This window comes from Lynx canadensis, chromosome D1 (genome assembly GCF_007474595.2).
Source record: "Lynx canadensis isolate LIC74 chromosome D1, mLynCan4.pri.v2, whole genome shotgun sequence".
Lineage (NCBI taxonomy): Eukaryota > Metazoa > Chordata > Mammalia > Carnivora > Felidae > Lynx > Lynx canadensis.
Window position 1 is genome coordinate 99,185,542 of NC_044312.2, and position 19,088 is coordinate 99,204,629.

Genomic DNA, 19,088 nt, shown 5'->3' on the forward strand with positions numbered 1-19,088 from the left:
GACTGTGAAACTGCAAGCACTGGAAGATTCTGCTCCAGTGGTCCAGAACAAGGTGGAAAATAAAGGACCCCCAAATTCATAAACTTATTCACTGTTTTTAACAGCACTTATAACAATGATGTCATAATCCTAATAGCCAACATTTTTTGAGTGCACACTACAGGAGACACTAATAGGTATCTTAGGTACAGATTATTTAGTTCTATAGAAATAAAATTTCATAGATAACAACACTGAACCTCAAAGAAGATAAATAACTTATCTAAGGGTCACAAAGCTAGTGACCTATCTGTTCACCTTCATATTTCCTGGAGGTAAAGATGTTTACTATTTTCCTTCTAATGTTCTCTTCCCTGCAAAGTTTATAGACTGTGTATGTGTACTCTTACATGTACATCTAAGAATTATTCTTAGCCCACGAACATGTCTGGCCTATTCCAAAAAGGAGTGAGGTCAGGAGTCAGGCTTACCTTGCTGTCTCCAAGGACTGTGATGATAGGGATGCCTAAGTTCTTCACATGTTGCTTGATATTTGGGCCCATTGCTACGGCCAGCTGCTGGAGGATATTCAATGTTTGTTGCACCTAAGTGGGAAAGAGCCAACACTTGAAACCATGAGCAGGCTATGTTCAAAGTTTTTTAAGTTTGCTGCTAAGTAGTCATTGCAGTAGGAAGTTTTGGGCCTATTTAAGAGACAGGGAAGTCAGTTTGTTATGATGCTATTCGAATTAGCTTATGGTTAATTTTTAGGTGGTGGCCTTTCATCATCAGTTCATAAAGCTTGAGTATGAGAATTTTAAACCAGGGGCATCTGAGTGGCTCAGTCAGTTGAGTGTCTGACTTTGGCTTAGGTCATGATCTCACAATTTCTGGGTTCAAGCCCCACGTCAGGCTTTGTGCTGACAGCGCAGAGCCTGATTTGGATTCTCTCTCTCAAAAATAAACAAAAAAAAAAAAAAAAGAAGGAAAGAATTTTACAAGAGAGAGGATAATTTTATAATTATAATTTTATAATTTTAAAGGTAAAGCCTAGCTTAAGAAAATTCTCACATAAAAACCCAAATTTAAAAATTAGAAATTAAGCATGTTTATATGTATTACAAGCAGTTTTATATAAAGATATTTAATATTAGAGTCCTATAAAAAGCAAATCTGAGATTCATGAAAATTTGATTAATAAACCTGCTGTCTACCAACCTATCTGGAGGCACACTTAAGAGATTAAAGGAAGCTATTTCTAGTTCAAAGAAAATAAAGTGACCACCCATTTTTTTTTTTTTTTTTTTGCAGATGAAGGTTAGTATTTAAAAGGGACTTCCTTCAGAGAAGAGGGGAGGGAGAGAAAAAGAACAGGTATATATGTTCTACGTACCAAGATTTTATTTGAATCATTGAGTCGACCCTTCAAGGCAGTTGGCAGTTCACCTATATTCGGTTGGATAAATTTGGCTTCATTGATAATACCTGCCACTTCATCTAGACCTTCTTTCCTGATCTTCCAATTCTTGTCACCAATCTTAGACACCAACTCTGAGGTGATTTTATCACTGAAAAAGCAAGGATGGAATCTTTAATTCCAGACTCCTAAAGAAATAATTATGTCACAGAAGTACTCTTGACTGAGAAAGAGAAAGTACCATTAGGAATTCACTAAAACAAAACAAAAAACAAAACAAAACAAACAAACAAAAAACTGCTACAAAAATCCAATAAACCATTTGCAACAAACCTACCTGATTTCTGTCCTTGGCAAAAGATCCACAACATCATTGCCCCCCTCATCTGGCTCATCTCCATCTTCTCCTTCATCTGTACCACTTATGCTGTGTTTGGAAATCCCTCTGGTTGGAGCAGGTGGGCTCTGTCCCTGCATCTACACACAAACAAATCAGTGAGTCCAATGAACTTGATGAAGGGTATGAGAGCAAACAAGTTAGAGAATGGGACTATGTCAAACTTTCCTACTCTTTCATACTACTTAATATTTACACAGTATGTATTTTAATTCCTAGATTCCAAATTTGAGACTATATAGCCAAAGGCATTTTTATACAAACCTATTAGAATCTGACTTTTCAATCATAAAGCTGTCTTTTGACTTGTAAGCCCAAGAAATACAGAGCAAGTCTGCCCAAACTCAGCAATTTCAATTAAAAAGTTTATTCAAGGAAGGTCAAATTTCTTTTATTTAAAATTATTTTAAATGTTAATTAGTATGCTTTCTGAATAGGCAGCATATTCAAAATGTTTGATACCCAAAGGTACAAAAGACCTAAAGAGGAAAATCTCCCCTCCTGTACCACAGCTATCCAGTTGGCTGCCTCACAGACAAAGCCATCAATTTCTTATGAACTCTTCCCAGGGTATTTTATGCATATAAAAATAAATACATATATATTCTTCATTACAAAGGGTTAAAAGCTTACACTTAACTAATATGAGCATTCTCACGTCTACCAATGGATTGTAGCATTTCTGGAAACTTTACCTTCTCAAATTCTGCATCTATCTGGGATAGGAGGGCAGGCTTCTCATCTTCAAAGAACATTCGCAAAGAGGGGCCAACATACAGATACATCACACCAAGTAGGGTGATGGCGGAAGTCCTCACAGCCTGGCAGACAGAACAAAAAGAACTTTCTAAATGAGAACAGAACCACAGGGATGGCTGCAATGTTCCTACATATGCTGGTATGTACTCACTGGGTTTGTTGCAGCAAGAGCTGTCTTCACATTGCTAATGAAAGCTTTCACATTCAGCCTAGAAGAAATAACATTTAGAATTAACAAATGAAACCCTCAAAATACACAACAGAATTTTATTTTTATTTATTTATTATTATTTATTTTGAAAGAGAGAGAGAGAGAGAGAGAAGGCATATGCGCATGTGCACAAGCAGGGGAGGGGCAGAAAGAGAAGGAGAAAGAGAATCCCAAGCAGGCTCCTCACTGTCAGCACAGATCCTGATGCAGGCCTCGAACTCACAAACCATGAGACCATGACCTGAGCCAAGATCAAGAGTTGGATGCTTAACCAACTGAGCCACCCAGGCACCACTACTCAACAGTTTTATAAAGCCAAGACTCTAGAACTGGCTCTCTTTGGCTATGTCCCCAAGTCTCACTTATTCTGTTTCTAGACTCATTTAAAGTGAGGATTAAATACTGTCTGTATGCTCATTGCTCCTAAATCCCATTGATGACCTCTCTCCTGAACTCCATTCATATATCCATGTAGCCTTTGTAACATTTTCCTTAGAATGTCTAGTAGGTGTCACACATCTCTCAAGGTCAAAACTCCTGTCCACACCCTAAACCCAAATCCTATTCTTCCCACGGTCTTCCCTACTTCAGCAAAGAACTACATCATTCCTCCATTTGCTCAGGCCATCCTTGACTCTCTCTCTCCTATACCCATTTTCCTGTTCAGTTCTCTCAAATATATTCTGACTCCTAAGGCTTCCATCTCTACAAACTATGCCTAAGCCACTATTATTTTCTTGAAAGGATTATTCCGATAGCTTACTAATTAGTCTCCTTGAGTCTCACTATCTGTTCTCTCTGACTAGAGTCCAAATGATCCTACTACTCTTTTGCTCAAAACCATCTAGTGGTTTCGAACTTACTCAAAGCTTTGAGGCTCTAAGTGACCTGGCCCTGTTCTTTCTTGCATCTTGTCTCCTCCTCCTCCCTACCACCCAACTCATTCCCCTTCAGCTACACACTGAAAAACAATCACTCCTTGCTATTTTTTTTTTTTAATTTTTTTTTCAACGTTTTTTATTTATTTTTGGGACAGAGAGAGACAGAGCATGAACGGGGGAGGGGCAGAGAGAGAGGGAGACACAGAATCGGAAACAGGCTCCAGGCTCCGAGCCATCAGCCCAGAGCCCGACGCGGGGCTCGAACTCACGGACCGCGAGATCGTGACCTGGCTGAAGTCAGACGCTTAACCGACTGCGCCACCCAGGCGCCCCACTCCTTGCTATTTTTAAATACATCACACATGCTCCTACTACAGGGCTTTTGCAATTGCTGTTCCCTTGGCCTAGAATGATCTTTTCCCAGATTGTCACAGCTAGCCACCTCAGGTCCTAATGGTCTCTGCTCAAATGTCATTTTCTCAGGAAGGACCATCCCAACCACTCCTAGGTAATACTACCTAACTTCTTATCCTTTATTTTTATTCCATTGTCCCTGTACGTCCGGATATTCTTTCCACTGCATATCGTCATCTGCTCTTACTATGAGTCTTATGAAAGCAAGAATTTAATCTTGTCTATAATGTATTCCTAGGGACTAGAACAAATGACTGAAACACCATAAAGTGCTCAATATGTAGTTGTTGAATAAATGAAAGATCATGGACAAATTAAAAAGAGGAAAACATTCACCTGGCTTTTATGCCATGCCAGGAAATTAGTTTTACACCAAAAATTACACAATTTTGAAGGGATTTTAACAATACCCTCAACTATAAATACAGACACACAAGTCTTTGCTTGAATGACACCTGAATAACTTTGAGAGTAGTAACTCTTCATTTAGTAGAACATAGAAAACTATTTTACAAGACATTAAGAGGTGTGTTGTAACAAGCAGCATGGCACATAGTAGAAAGGCTGCATAGTATAGCAGTTATGGTATTCTCTCTTGGACAGAATGCCTGGATTCAAATCTTGGCTTTGCCACTTCTGAACTGTGACTTGGACAGATTACTTCAGCTTCCTGTGCCCCAATTTCCACACTTATAAAATGGGAATAACAATACCTCACGTAGGTAGTTTTTATGAGAATGAAATTAAAGGAATTATTATTTAGAAAGTGACTGGCATAAGGGCACCTGGGTGGCTCAGTCAGTTAAATGTCCAACTCTTGATTGTGGCCCAGGTCATGATCTCAGTTTGGGGGATGGGGCCCTGCATCTGGCTCCTCACTGACAGCACAGAACCTGCTTAGGATTCTCTCTCTCCCCTCCCTGCCCCCCTGCCCCCCTCTCCCTGCTCGCGCTCTCTCTCTCAAAATAAGTAAATAAAACATTAAAAAAAAAGAAGAAGAAGAAAGCACCTGGCATAAAGAAAGCTCTATAAAATTTTGTTAAATAAGTATGTTCAAATGCAAGTAAGTTAGATAAGCTTCTCTGCTGCCTGACCTTGAGAGCCCTTAATTCACCAAGGTGCATGATAGTTCTCTAAACAAATGTGATTACATGTAAGAATTTCCAAATGCATTTGACTAGGTCTTCTCAGAACTGGCTTTTCTGTGGGACAATTGTTAACACTTAAGGAAAAACAACTTAGAGAACTCTAAAGTTAGTGGATATGAAAAGCTCTGGCTTCTCAGAAATAGCAGAGATAGGTGAACAAACAGAATCACCAGTTAGAGATTAGCAAAATATTTAATTATTTTGTACCTGATTTCTTTCTGACTTACCCAGAAAAACCAAATTCTTTTATTGCATTTGATAGCCAATTCAGAGTTTCTGATTGATTCTTGGGATTCTTCTGTGAGAAAGCCATTGACATAACCTGGAGTGAAAGAGGGAAAAAACAAAAACAAATATGTGCTTTTTCTCATATTTCTCACAGAAATGTGGTATGGCATTAAGGCAGAAGTGGATTAGGAGTGGCTTTTCCAATGCCGATAGAACTACAAGAATGCCTTAAGAATGAAATATTTAACTCACACAAGAAAATGACGTAAGTGACATCTTTTTTTTTTTTTTTTTTTTTTTTTTTTTGAGAGCAAGAGGGAGGGAGAGTGTGAGTGAGCAGGGGAGAGGCAGAGGGACGGAGGGAGGGGAAGGAGGGAGAGAGAGAGTCTTAAGCAGGATCCATGATGTGGGGCTCTATCTCATAACCGTGAGATCTGAGCCAAAATAAAGAGTTGGATGCTTAACTGACTGAGCCACCCAGGCTCCCTTGTGACAGGAGTATTAAAAGCATTCTTGACTTTACAACTTTTCCTTAGTGATCACTCTGGATTATAATGTCTTAGGAGAAAATTATTCTCATCTTTTTTTATTTTAATTCTTAATGTTTATTTACTTGAGAAAGAGTGAGAGCAAGAGAGTGGGCATGCACAAATGGGGTAGGGGCAGAGACAGAGAGGGAGGCACAGAATCTGAAACAGGCTCCAGGCTCTGAGCTATCAGCACAGAGCCCGATGTGGTGCTGGAACTCAGAACAGTGAGATCATGACCTGAGCCAAAGTCTCAGGCTCAACCGATTGAGCCACCCAGGTGCCCCTCTCATTTTTAAACAGAATATCTTGGCCAAAATAAATTCTAATTATCAGACAACAGTATATTATTAAAGGTAAGGATAAAAATGCAGAATATAAAAATGGTTTGGCTTGAGAAGAAAAGGACTACCATTTAACTAGTAACCTTAAATTAACATTTGGGAAAAATCTGGGAAAAGTTGGGGAAAGAGAGCTCTGTTACTAACCTGTTCAGCTGTCCACGGTAACATGCAAGCTTCGGCTATTGCTGTCATAGCTTCTTTTGCATTGTTACCACACTTTACATCTCCAATCTTGTCCACAAGGCCATCCAAGACAATCTGAGCTGAAGTTTTGGAAAAATTCCCTTTCTGGGCAATCAAAGCAACTATGTGAAGCTTCATCTGCATCACCTGAACAAAGGATAAGCATCATAAAGTTATGAGTAAGCCAAAGACATCGATTTACTTATTTTTATAGCAGCCTGAAGATGTAATACAGGAACAACTAAGAACATGACCAAACTAAAAATGACAAATACATTTATTTATTTATTTATTTATTTATTTATTTATAAAATATTTTTTATTGTTTTTTAAATTTATTTTTTGAGAGACAGACAGAGAGCAAGTTGGTGAGGGGCAGAGAAAGAGAGAGAGGGAGACACAGAATCTGAAGCAGGCTCCAGGTTTCAAGCTGTTAGCACAGAGCCTGATGCAGGGCTTGAACTCCTGAACTGTGAGATCATGACCTGAGCTGAAGTCGGACGCTTAATCAACTGAGCCACCCAGGTGCCCCTATTTATTTTTCAAGTAATCTCTGTGTCCAAAATGCGGCTCAAACTCATGATCAAGAGTCTCATGCTCTTGACTGTGCCAGCTGAATGCCGCAAAAAACAACAATTTTAAATTTTTTTTTTTTCAACGTTTATTTATTTTTGGGACAGAGAGAGACAGAGCATGAACGGGCGAGGGGCAGAGAGAGAGGGAGACACAGAATCGGAAACAGGCTCCAGGCTCTGAGCCGTCAGCCCAGAGCCTGACGCGGGGCTCGAACTCACGGAACGCGAGATCATGACCTGGCTGAAGTCGGACGCTTAACCGACTGCGCCACCCAGGCGCCCCAAAAACAACAATTTTAAACAAAGAAACAAAATGATTTCTATCCTTGTTATCAATTAAAGTAGCTGGGGCACCTGGGTGGCTCAGTTGGCTGGGCATCCGACTCTTGATTTCAGCTCAGGTCATGAACTCAGTTTGTGAGTTTGAGCCCCCAGTCAACTGCACTGACAGGCGATTCTGTCTCTCCCTCTCTCTGCCCCTTCCTCACTCATGCTCTTTCTCTCTCAAAATAAATAAATAAAATATACATTAAAAAAAATTAAAGTAGCTAATTGACAGCTAAGAGAGAAAAAACCAAATACTCAATGTTTCAAAATAATGACAATGTTAGCACATTAAAAGTTTATGAATTTAAAAAATTAATTTCTCTATTCTCCTCTCACGGTTATTTGCAATAGTACTGAACACACATCTTGAAATACATAATAAATGATCATACTAACCGTATAACTCAGCATTCCCACTAGTGTGATCTGCAAAAAACTACAACCCTCACGCACACACCACACACAACAGAACTTGAGAGACTTAAACAACGTGTATACTTTTAAGTGGAAGAATGAAGAAGCTGTGAAAACATTTTAAAGATGTTAATGTGAAGATGCTAGATGTATGGCGCTTGAGACGCCTTTGCCCATAAGTATCTCTCTCTGTCCTGTTTGAATATTTAAATAACAGGAGTTGGTGAGGATGTATAGAAATTAGAATTCTCTTGCATTGCTGGTACGAATGCAAAATGGTGAAGTCACATTGGAAAAGTTTGGCAGTTCTTTAAAAAGTTAAACACAGTTACCATATGACCCAGCAATTCTACTTCTAGGTATATATCCAAGAGAATGAAAAACATGTTCACACAAACACTTGTACATGCAATGTTCACAGAGATGGTCAAAATGTGTAGCAACACAAACGGGTAAATAAAATGTTCTATATCCATACAATGGAATATTACTCAGCCATAAAAAAAGAATGTAGAGTTGATACATGCTACCATATGGGCAAACCTTGAAAAGACTAAGTAAAAGACACTTCATTCTATGAAATGTCCATGAGAAGTAATGTATAGAGACAGAAAGTAGAGTAATAGTTGCCAGGGACTGTGGGTGGCGAGGGGGATTGGGGGAGAAGAGAGAGTGACTGCCGATGGGTATGGGGTTTCTTGCTGGAGTGATGAAAATATTCTAAAGTTACAGAGTGGTAGGAGTTGCAGAACTATGCAAATATCCTAAGAACTGCTGCACTGTACACTTTAAAAGGGTGAGCTTTATACTCCCTCAATAAAATTGTCATAAAGAAAAATATATACATAAAATTATCCTTTGTTACGGATCTAACACATAGGAAGGTATAAGCTCAAATCAAGGATGCTTCTTTCACCGATCTTAGAAGCTGCATAAAGAGGGGTTTTCAACATGGTGTGTGGGGGAGGAGGCCAGCATGAGAACCTCTTGGCAGAAGAAGGCTTTGTGGTACTGGACGGTATGGCTGAGGTGCTGTAACAGTGCTAAGGGAACACAGTGTGTGAAGGAGCCAAGGATCCTATAGAGGGAACAAGGGGTGGCAGAATAGAAGCAAAAAAGAGACTAGCGGGATGCCAAAAATAAACCTGATATATTTCAAACTTTTGTTTCCCACAAGGTCTATGAATATCTGAAGAGGACAAGGAAACTTTTCTCCTTTTCCTTCCTATATCACTTTCCTAAACCTCCCTTTGCATGGACGCTTTAGACTAAATAACAGCACTGCAAAATTTCATCTCTATTACCAGTTAATGCATTAAATTATGTGACAATTTTTCACTGGTAATTTAAAAACCATTTATCTTTTTTTCTTTTTTTTTACATTTATTTATTTATTTTTGAGACAGAGAGAGACAGAGCATGAATGGGGGAGGGGCAGAGAGAGAGGGAGACACAGAATCAGAAGCAGGCTCCAGGCTCTGAGCCATCAGCCCAGAGCCTGACGCGGGGCTCGAACTCACGGACCGCGAGATTGTGACCTGGCTGAAGTTGGACGCTTAACCGACTGAGCCACCCAGGCGCCCCAAGACCATTTATCTTTTATCCAAACAAATAAGAAACCTGTCTCACTGTTTATCCCTCCCTTGCATATGTGAAGATTAGGGGGATTCCAGGCCTAACTAATGAGGAGAAAAAAATATATATACATAAATTACACAAACAATATAGGTAATACTTCCATATATATAAACTCCCAATTACACAAAGGTATAGTTCTATGTTTAATCAAAATGCACATACTCCATTGTTCACATTTAAAGTTAGATGACATACTGGCTGAGTGATTTAAAAAAAAAAAAGCTAAAAATCATTACCAAAATTATCTCTCTTTCTTACTCCATAGATGATATGATAGAAATTACTTGAATAAAAGATACTAAAATCTCCAATTAAAAATTACCTGAAAATTGGTTTCCTTCCATCCAGGTTTCTTGGCCAGCATCCTCACTAATGCCTGGCATGGCATTTCTGTTCGATCCATTAGTTCAACAGCCTTGAAGTAAAATAAGAGAATCAGAATTAAGGGTTTAATGATTAGTGAGGGAAACAGCACATACTGAAGTAGGTGACTTGAAGGAGAGAGAAGAATGGAAGCAAGGAGGGTTATAGAGAGAGCTTAGATAGCTTGTTATAGTGCTTTTTAAGTTGGATATCTGATGTACAGTTGTTATAGTAATACCAGTGATACTCTTTTCCCTCCACATTTCAGGTTTCACAAAGAATTTGGTCCAAGGAATGTAACAGTAACAGTTTTCATTTGCCTAGTTTGAGGCAGAAACTGCTTATACATATTTTGACTTATCTGATTTTCCTAAAAACATAGAGCAAAGTAGAACACATTAGAAGTGGTTAAGTATTAAATTTCAAAGATGTGCAAACTCAGGTCTAAACCTGATGCATGGCACATGCAGGCCTGGAAGCGAGGTCTCCTGCCTCAAGTCCCAGTGCTCTTGTGGTTCCTCCACACCCTCCTCATTAGAATCATAGAGTATATGCCGAAAGGAACTTCCATGCTCCCTTCCGATACAGATTTCTGAAAGGAGCTTCTCATACCAAGGAATAATATCTGTTCTTCCAAGAATCATGACAACAAAGAAGAAAGCAGAGAAAGGGAAGAGGGGTGGTTTAAGTGGAGTTATATGTTTGCCTAGTAAGTTTAATGATTAAATACCATAATATTAAAATTCATCTAAACCTTGTAATTCAGAATAAACCTAAATTTCTTGAGTAAGTACTAAGTTATGAGCTTATAGAAGCCACAGAAAGCAGATGTTAAAAGATATACACTATGCAGCTAAAAAACCAGTTCTTCCCCATCCCCTCACCCCCCGCTCATCAGAGTTAACACTCTGAAACATGGTCACTGCTTATAAAATACAGCAAGTAGGACAAGTACTTTGTTGATGTCATCACTTCTCTGTAATGTAATGTTCTTTCACACTCAACTCATCCTCATGCACCTACCTTCTGGAACTCCTCCATACAAGCCAGCCTTTCCTTCCAGTTACTGCTGTCTAGAAGCTGTATACAGGTAGCAGGAAGGACAGCTGAAGCTTTTTCTTCACATACTTCTATCTGTAAGATGCAAAAACATTAAAATTAAGAATTGCTTAAGGAAACAGATGACAAGAATGTAAAAATGCTGCAGGCCGAACTACACGAACACTCCCATAGGTATCCTATAGTACCCGAGGTTTCTACTCTACTACCATAAAGGGGAAGGAAGGTCGTCCAAGGCACAGTTTCACTAAGTGAAAAATACCAATTAACTCTACGTTGTAGAACTCAGCAAAGAACTCAAGTCTTCTCCCAGGAATTGACTTTCCGTGGTTTTCTGAGTTTGAGGCATCCTGTAGAATACTGACCGAAAGCTCAGGCTCCACGATTTCTTTGGTTTCCAGTCCTTTCTTATTCTTGGTTCCAGTGCCCCCTGCACCTCCTGACGCAGCTGGCTTCCCCTTCTTAGGTGGCCCACCAGCCTAAAAGCAATTTAAAAGAAAGTTAAACCACTTAAGGATTTAGAACAGTGGTTCTTACGCATTTTTGGGCCAGAGACTCCCTAAAAATTTGATTAAAATGAGGGACCACTCAACCAACCAAAAACCCCTGTGTTTTTGGTGCCCACAGAACTTAACACTTCCAAGGGCAGACAGAGCTCCTGAAGACCATTCATGGGGAAATCTGCAGACCCCCACTATTAAGAACCTTCAATTCAGAATGAGCTAATGAGGTAAATGAAATGAAAATGGACTGGAATTATATGACATTTTATTTGAGAATTAACATTTGATGCCTTTAAATGCCTTTAATCTTTCCTGCATTAGTAAAGGACAGTTTCTAACTTCTAACATTTACCCCATACTTCACCACAAGGCACCCCAATAACAGAAAAATACATTAACTCACTGTAGAACCATGTAATTTTGAAGGAATAAAGTGGTTGTTATGGCAATGGCAGTAAGTTGCTTAACCATGTTGAAGATGGCCACCTTACTGGATCTTTTTATTATTGTTTGACCTACTTGTATTTCCCAAGTATATGATCATATGATCTATAAAAATTATAACTGTGCCTTTTCCTTCCTTATATTAGCATTGGTCTTACTTTATTCCTTTATTTAATTGTATAAAGTTATTAAACAATAACGGTACCAGCAGGCATTTTTTGCTTTACTCCTCACTTTAACAGTAATGCTTCTAGTATTTCATCACTATGAAGCATGATGCTGACTTTTGGTTTGCGAGGTCTACTGCTATCTATAGATCTATTTCTAGATATTTAGTCATGTCAAAGAATCCATCTATTTCTATGTATTAAGAATTTTTATCATGAAGATATGTTGAATTTACTATATTCCTTTTTCAATGTCTGAAATTAGATTTCTTTTGATCTCTAAATGTAAGTTTTTTAACATTAATATTGAACCATCCTTATAATCCTGGAATAAACTTCAGCTGGTCACACTTTGTATTATACCCACTGGTTTCTATCTGCTAATACTGTGCTTAAACATCTCAATTATTTTACTCCAGTTTTGAAAGGTCAGAAGAAAATAGCAGTTTATCACAAGGCACACAACCGACAGTAACATTAACATGGTAACACATATCACTGTTCACATCATTCCTTCTATCTATTTTGGTATTTGTTAAACAATGCCCCAAACCAGAAAGAAAAAATAAAATGAGAGAAGGCCAGACTGTCTTCAACATCCAGACTTCTTCTGAAACTAATGTCATCTTGAACATAATCTGAGCTTTTAAGGTGTAGTTAGCAAAACTAAGATGCTGGTTTTTTAATGAAATGAAAACCTCTAATACTTGCTGGTTCATATCAGAAGTATGATTCTGTTGGTTCATAATAACAACCCGTTAGAAATTGAATTGTTTTCTGGCCGACAAAATAGAAAATTCTGTACTTTTTGACTAACCAGAACACCTCTTCTGGATCCTTTTCTATAATAAATAGCACTCTCTGTATAGAGAGGTACCTCAATTAACAAATCTCCTACTTATCTTTTTTTTTTTTTCTTTCACAGACATATATGTTTATTGGCTTAGTAGGTGTATTGGTAATACTGTCCTACTTATCTATTAAAGAGAAAAATGAAGCAGGTTGCTCCCTCTTACTTTTTTTAAAGAATTCTTCATAAGAGAAAGTCGACCAGATAAGAAAAGGCCTTAAGGTACTGTGCCCAGGTCATTATCCAGAGAGGCAACAGCTGGTGAGACAGAAGAGACTAGCTGCTAACCCCCCATTAGAAAGCTGAAGAGACAGCAGAAGATGAACTAAAGTACAAAGACTATAGTTAAAAGCACCTGGGTCCAAATACCAGTTCTGCAACTCTGGCCATTCACCAAATGTGTGCCCAGTTCCTGCTGTCTGCCAGAAACTCCGCTATGCATGCGGGAGTGAGCAGTGACAAGATCTTTACCCTTTAAAGTTTACATATGGTGGGGGGGGGGTTGGGGGTGTCAGAGTAAACAAACAAATGAACAACATAGATATCAGAGTTGTTAGAGCATGTGTAGAATACTTAACCTTGCTAAGCCTCCATTTCCCTTTCTGGAAAAATAGGGATCTCAAAATAGTTATTTCAAGGGTTGTTTGATGATTACATGAGATTATTTAGGTAAAATGCTTCCCAAATGATGCTTTATTAAATACCAGTTCTCTCCCCTGACTTCATGCTGGTGTTCCAGGTGAGAAAAGAGAATAAACTTTCTACATCCATAGATAATTTCATGCTTAAGAGAGTCCACAGGACAAATGTTCTCTAAAAGAATGCCACATTTGCCTCTAGGCATTTCCCTTCCACACTGTATAAAAGTAACAAGACCTTGACTGGTATGTAGACTCGGGTGATGCAACTCAACGGCATTATCAGCAAAATGACCAAAGTGATGTTATTAACGTTAAGTGTTTTGCCATTTTCTTTATTTAATAATACTTTAAGATCACTCAAAATGCACTCCTGTACCTTCATTACCATTTTTAGCTTTATTAAAGTTTACATAACCAAATGTATTGTTGGAATACTCTTTGTTGACGGATGTTCTGCTATATTTTAAATGTGGTAATGCGTTCATTTCTCAAATGAAATCACATTGGAAGGATAACCATGAATCCAAGACTCCAATCCTGTCTTACTAAATTCTAACTTTTGAACCATATTTTCCAAGTCATCTACTAACCTTAGTAGCAGGTGCCTTTTTTGAGGGTCCTGGTTTGGGTGCTGAAATGTCCTTTGTGTCCTTATCTCCTGCAGCCCCTGAGGCAGCAGTCCTTCCAGGAGCAGGCTTGAATTCCTTCTTGTCTGCTGCAAGTCCAGCTTTCTTACCATGTACGAGCTCTACTTTTTCTGAACATTCTTTGATCTAGAGAAAGAAATTGAAATGAACATCATTAAGCACAACTTTGAAATATAATCACTACATTATTACTTAATAAGTTATCTAAACCACAACTATATGAGAATTCCGTTTGCTTAAGCAAAAATAAACAATCTACTTTCTTACATTTTATTTCTACACAAATTAGAATTATAATAAACATTCAACAACCACATTTTTGATAGAAAACATTCATATTTAGAAAAGTAACTTTTTAGGTATTAGAAACAAATTTATCTTAAAATATCCTTTTCACCTCCTCTAGGGACAGATCACTCAGCTTTTCTTTGTGTTTTTATAATTTGAAAGCCATCTCTACAAGTATCACCACTACAGCTTAAGATGCATCCTCAAAAGCTATCTTTTCAACACTCCAGATCTGAACCACCAGTGGCAAATTAAATACATTTCACAAGCTGATATCATCATTTTTATCTTCATGAAATAGAACGAATGAAATCGAAACAAAATCATAATGCACAGAGATAAGATTGTTGTCCAATTGCATTATAATCTATCACTAACCTACCTTATCAAGCTTGAGTTTGTCCACATCAGCTAAGAATGGATTTACTGCTTTCTCACCCACCACTTTCAAAGCAGTGCCCAGTGCTTCAAATGCAGCATCTCTGACTTCAGGAGCAGAATCATTGATGTGCTGTGGTCCGGAAGTAAGCAAAATGGTCTTAATATAAGATATTTTAGGTATTACTGATTTTAATTCAGATTGATGACTGTTGGATAAAGAATTTGCTTTTTACGGTTCACTGAAGCTAAGTGTAGTTTTCCTCTTGCCAACCAACAGTTACTCTTTCACAAATTCTTTTTGGGTCAAGGAAACCTTTGGTAATCCATCAGCAAATAAGTGCTTCCTTTTCCTCCTACCCTCTATTTAAAATGCCGCACATGCAAATGATGTTCAAAGACTCCAAATTGTATGCCTGTGCTTGGCCAGATCCAGCTGAACACCAGTATATGGGCCAAATAAGAAACAACATGTTTAGCAGTTAGTGGAATCATAAAGCTAACTTGTGCTCTTCTTTGAGAACAGGAACACAAAGAGTACAAGAATTTGGATTCAGTTTCCAAAGCCACAGAGGGTCTGCTCCTCAAAAGGGCATAATCTACAGTCTGAAAGTCAAGTAGTCATTGTACATAATTAATATGGGAAAAAATCTTCCATAGGCATAAAAAATTCCCCCAGTTCCAAAGAGAGTCTATACCTTAAGTAGAGCAGCACAAAAGGGCTTTAGCAAGCTCTTTGGGAGGGTAGAAGCAGTGCAGTGGCGGAAGCTTCTGGCAATGAAAAGAGATGTCTGCTGCTTGATGGTTGGATTTTTATTATCCATTACTGCTAAAACATCCTCACTGATGTTCTGTAGTGTGGTCTTTAAAAAGAAAACATGGTCAATGAGCTTTTCTCAACTATAAGAACAATCAAAATACTACACTGACAAAATTTACTTTAGACAAAAGTGCAAACTCATGCTGTCCACTTACAGTAAGGAAGATTGCATCAATTGCCTCCTGCAGGGCTTGCACCACCTGAGGCTTCTTCTCTTTGAATTTTTCCAAAATGGTTGGCACAACCTATGAAAGTGAACAGCTGGAATATTATTTTGCTGGCAACAAAAATGAATGAGGTACTGACATGACACATGAATGAACCTTGAAAATATGCCAAGTCAAAGAAGTTAGTCATAAAGGCTTATGTATGATCCATTTAAATGATGCCGTGAAATGTCAAATCCATAGAGACAGAAGTGGATTAGTGGCTGCCAGTGAGAAGTGACTGCTAGTGGGCATAAAGGTTTTTGGGGGAAGATGAAAATGTTCTGGAATTAAATAGTCGTGATAGTTACACAACCTTGTGAATATATTAAAACCATTCAACTATACACTTTAAGAGGGTGAATTTTACAGTATTTAAGTTGTATCTCAATACAGCCATTACTAAAGCAATGTTTGGTGCTACCAAAACAAAGTGAACGTCTAAGTTGAATAAAAAGTCATTTTTTTTTCTTAAGGGCACAAGAACCTTATGCTGGAACAATTAAGGGTTCCCATTCTGTGCCACTGTAGCAGTGCTTCTCAACCCATTTTCTGCATCTACACCTTAATGCAACCATATAGTCGTTTTTATCAGAGCACCATCTCTTATTAGACCAAAAGATTCTCAACTAGGTGGATTTAGGATACGGGAATAGAGTGTGTAATTTCTCTTCCCCTCTAAGATTCTGATATACTTCACCAGACTGAGATGTCTCCCACCCCTTCACTACACTAAAGACAAAGAAATAGTAACTGAAATTACAGCAATTTTGATCAGAAGGATGTACTAAGTTTAGATCAATAAAGTTGGAATTTTTATAATTATCTTATAAACCATCACTAATTTATTAAATATTTATTGAATACTTAATATCTATTGAGTGCCAGGCACTGTGTTAACAGGCAAATTAAAGTTGTCTTTTGATGTCAAAAAGATATAGCAAAGCTCAAAGGCATTCAAAAAATATTTTTTAAGATTTCACAGAAGTGATAGAGACCAGAAGGAATTCAGTTTCCATGGAGAAATATAAAAGACTTTTTAATACTAGGAGTTAGTTATAAACTATTGAAAATCAAAATGTTTTAATGGTTATAAAGTTCAAGCATGCTTTTATATATATATATTTTTTACCAAAAAAAAAAAAAAAAAAAGCTTATAAATAGCTAAAGAAAGTAAACATGTACTATTAACATGTTTGATATCAAACACTATATATGATCTACTTTTGAGGGGGGGAAAATACTCCTAACTACAAGCTTTATAACTTTAAGCTGCATAACAAAATGTCACAAAGCCAGAATCAGAATTCAAACCAGGCCAGGTAATCATTCAACTAGGATTTAGTAAATTAAAATGTATCTTAAAAATAGTTTTCTAGGTTAAAAGTTATTATTAAGACAAAAGTATGTTCTTTTTTAAATATTCTAGTAAGTAGCACAAAACTGACCAAAAGCTAATTAACACACTATCACATAAGCACACAAGTATTGCATAATAAATACTACTGATTGCTAGAAAATGTTGCTTATCATTTTATTCCAATTCATGATTTGCATGTTTTACATGTTACATGATTTTACACGGGTTACATGTTAAGGGTTTTATGGACCCATATTTTTATTTCCCTGGTAACAAGCTAGTCATGATTTATTTTTATTTAGTAGAGTCCTTTTTTTTTTCTTCCAGTTAAGTTCTCTGAAATTATGTTCAATGCTATGAGTAAGCAAGCTCCAAATGCCATAACTGAGGTTAGACATTAACTTCACAACATAAATACAAACTATAAGGAGTCTCTAAAAAGTCAATCTAGGGAATCAAATGATCAAGCGGCTAGCAAGTTCAACCCTAAAGTTCAGTATGATCAATTTTCAGGATGCTGAACCACTCTAAGTAGTTCAGACCAGATTTAGAGGCCAACTGACAAATGCCACAGTTAAAGAAAACATCTCAGTTTATTAAAACTGTTATCAAACTTGAGTGCTTCTAAATTTACACAAAGACAGTATATTCAACAAATGTTTTCAGTCAGGTTTCTTAGAATAAATTAAACTGATCCACTACCAAGAGTCTAATCTATAGGAAATGTCTCAAGAATGTAAGTAGATTATTATTTTTCAAATAGGAAAATGCTATAAAATACATTTTATATATTCATCTCACTTCTGGCTTTATACTGCCTTTCCTACTTTCATTTTTACTCTGTGTTAGTTATCACCAGTTTCATTTAATCCTGTTGTACTACACATAATCTTATAAGAACAAAGCAGGATATTAATAAGTAAATAATAAGCAAATCAACTCAACTAAATATTTAGGTCATATGCCCAATTTTCTATATAAAGCTAATGAATTTAGTTATAACTGACATCCTTATTGAAGTGTTTTGAGGAATTATGCTCAATTTTAATAAAACTTAATGAAAAATTCACTTTGCCCAATATATAAAGACCTATTTTAAATCCTAAAGCAAACTAGCCTGCCATTCTTGTTAACGTTGTTGATTTGTATCTAAAAAGGAGTGTCACTCACATGTCCTGCATATTGTCCAAATTTCTTCCTTAGTCCAACAGCTAGGCCAGTAAGACATTTTGCTGCCAAAGCCACCAACATGACATTGGTGTCCTTTCCAACAACCTACAAAGGGAGGAAAAAAAAGAAAACAAAATAGTCACAACTCAGGAGAAGGGGACTGAAAATTTATTCTTAAAAGAACTCTGTACCCTGTTACGCTAATGGACAGCCAATTTTGTTTCCCGCAAAAGAGGAAAAAGTCTTCCTTGACAATACCAAATTTGGGGGCTTCCCTTCATTCTGTTTAGTCTCTTACCTTAAAAGTTCTACCAATAACACACATTAAACCACAACTTCAAATAGTTAACTCTCCATTAGTGGTCGTCTGGGCTGTCAGCATTGCACAACTGTGTAGGAGGGGACTCCGACACTAGCAGAGAAGCTGGAGGCTTGCTGACTTTGCTCTGGGGCAGGAAAAGCCAAAAGACAGTGTATCTCAGAGGAAAGACACCACAAGGCGGCAGCTCCAACATTTATACTAAAGGAGCACTGGTAGAAACTGCTCTCGGTACCTTCCAGAAGTCCGTGGGGGCTCTAAACTGCAAATGCCATTGCAACCACTCCTCTGAGAGAGCTTCTGGCTTTGCAGATGCCATTTTAAAGTTTATTTATTTATTCTGAGAGCGCGCACGCGCGAGAGAGAGAGAAAAAGAGAGAGAAAGGGCAAGAGAAAGTTAGTTCACATCAGCAGGGAATGGGCAGAGAGTG

The 19,088-nt window shown here is 37.6% G+C and overlaps 1 protein-coding gene across 3 annotated transcripts in view; it reads right to left on the reverse strand.

The window, feature by feature from the left end:
- Positions 1-19,088, reverse strand: part of CKAP5 (cytoskeleton associated protein 5) — a 115,297-nt gene that overhangs the window by 35,858 nt on the left and 60,351 nt on the right. For all 3 annotated transcript variants that reach the window (XM_030331548.2, XM_030331550.1, XM_030331549.1), the window contains exons 9-23: positions 18,339-18,443; positions 15,758-15,847; positions 15,481-15,645; positions 14,787-14,915; positions 14,060-14,242; positions 11,230-11,343; positions 10,829-10,939; positions 9,765-9,857; positions 6,450-6,635; positions 5,434-5,528; positions 2,704-2,761; positions 2,489-2,614; positions 1,734-1,873; positions 1,373-1,547; positions 471-584 (exon numbers count right to left, since the gene is read on the reverse strand). In XM_030331548.2, the coding sequence (XP_030187408.1) occupies positions 471-584; positions 1,373-1,547; positions 1,734-1,873; positions 2,489-2,614; positions 2,704-2,761; positions 5,434-5,528; positions 6,450-6,635; positions 9,765-9,857; positions 10,829-10,939; positions 11,230-11,343; positions 14,060-14,242; positions 14,787-14,915; positions 15,481-15,645; positions 15,758-15,847; positions 18,339-18,443 (1,884 nt within the window). The remainder of the gene's footprint in view (positions 1-470; positions 585-1,372; positions 1,548-1,733; positions 1,874-2,488; positions 2,615-2,703; positions 2,762-5,433; positions 5,529-6,449; positions 6,636-9,764; positions 9,858-10,828; positions 10,940-11,229; positions 11,344-14,059; positions 14,243-14,786; positions 14,916-15,480; positions 15,646-15,757; positions 15,848-18,338; positions 18,444-19,088) is intronic.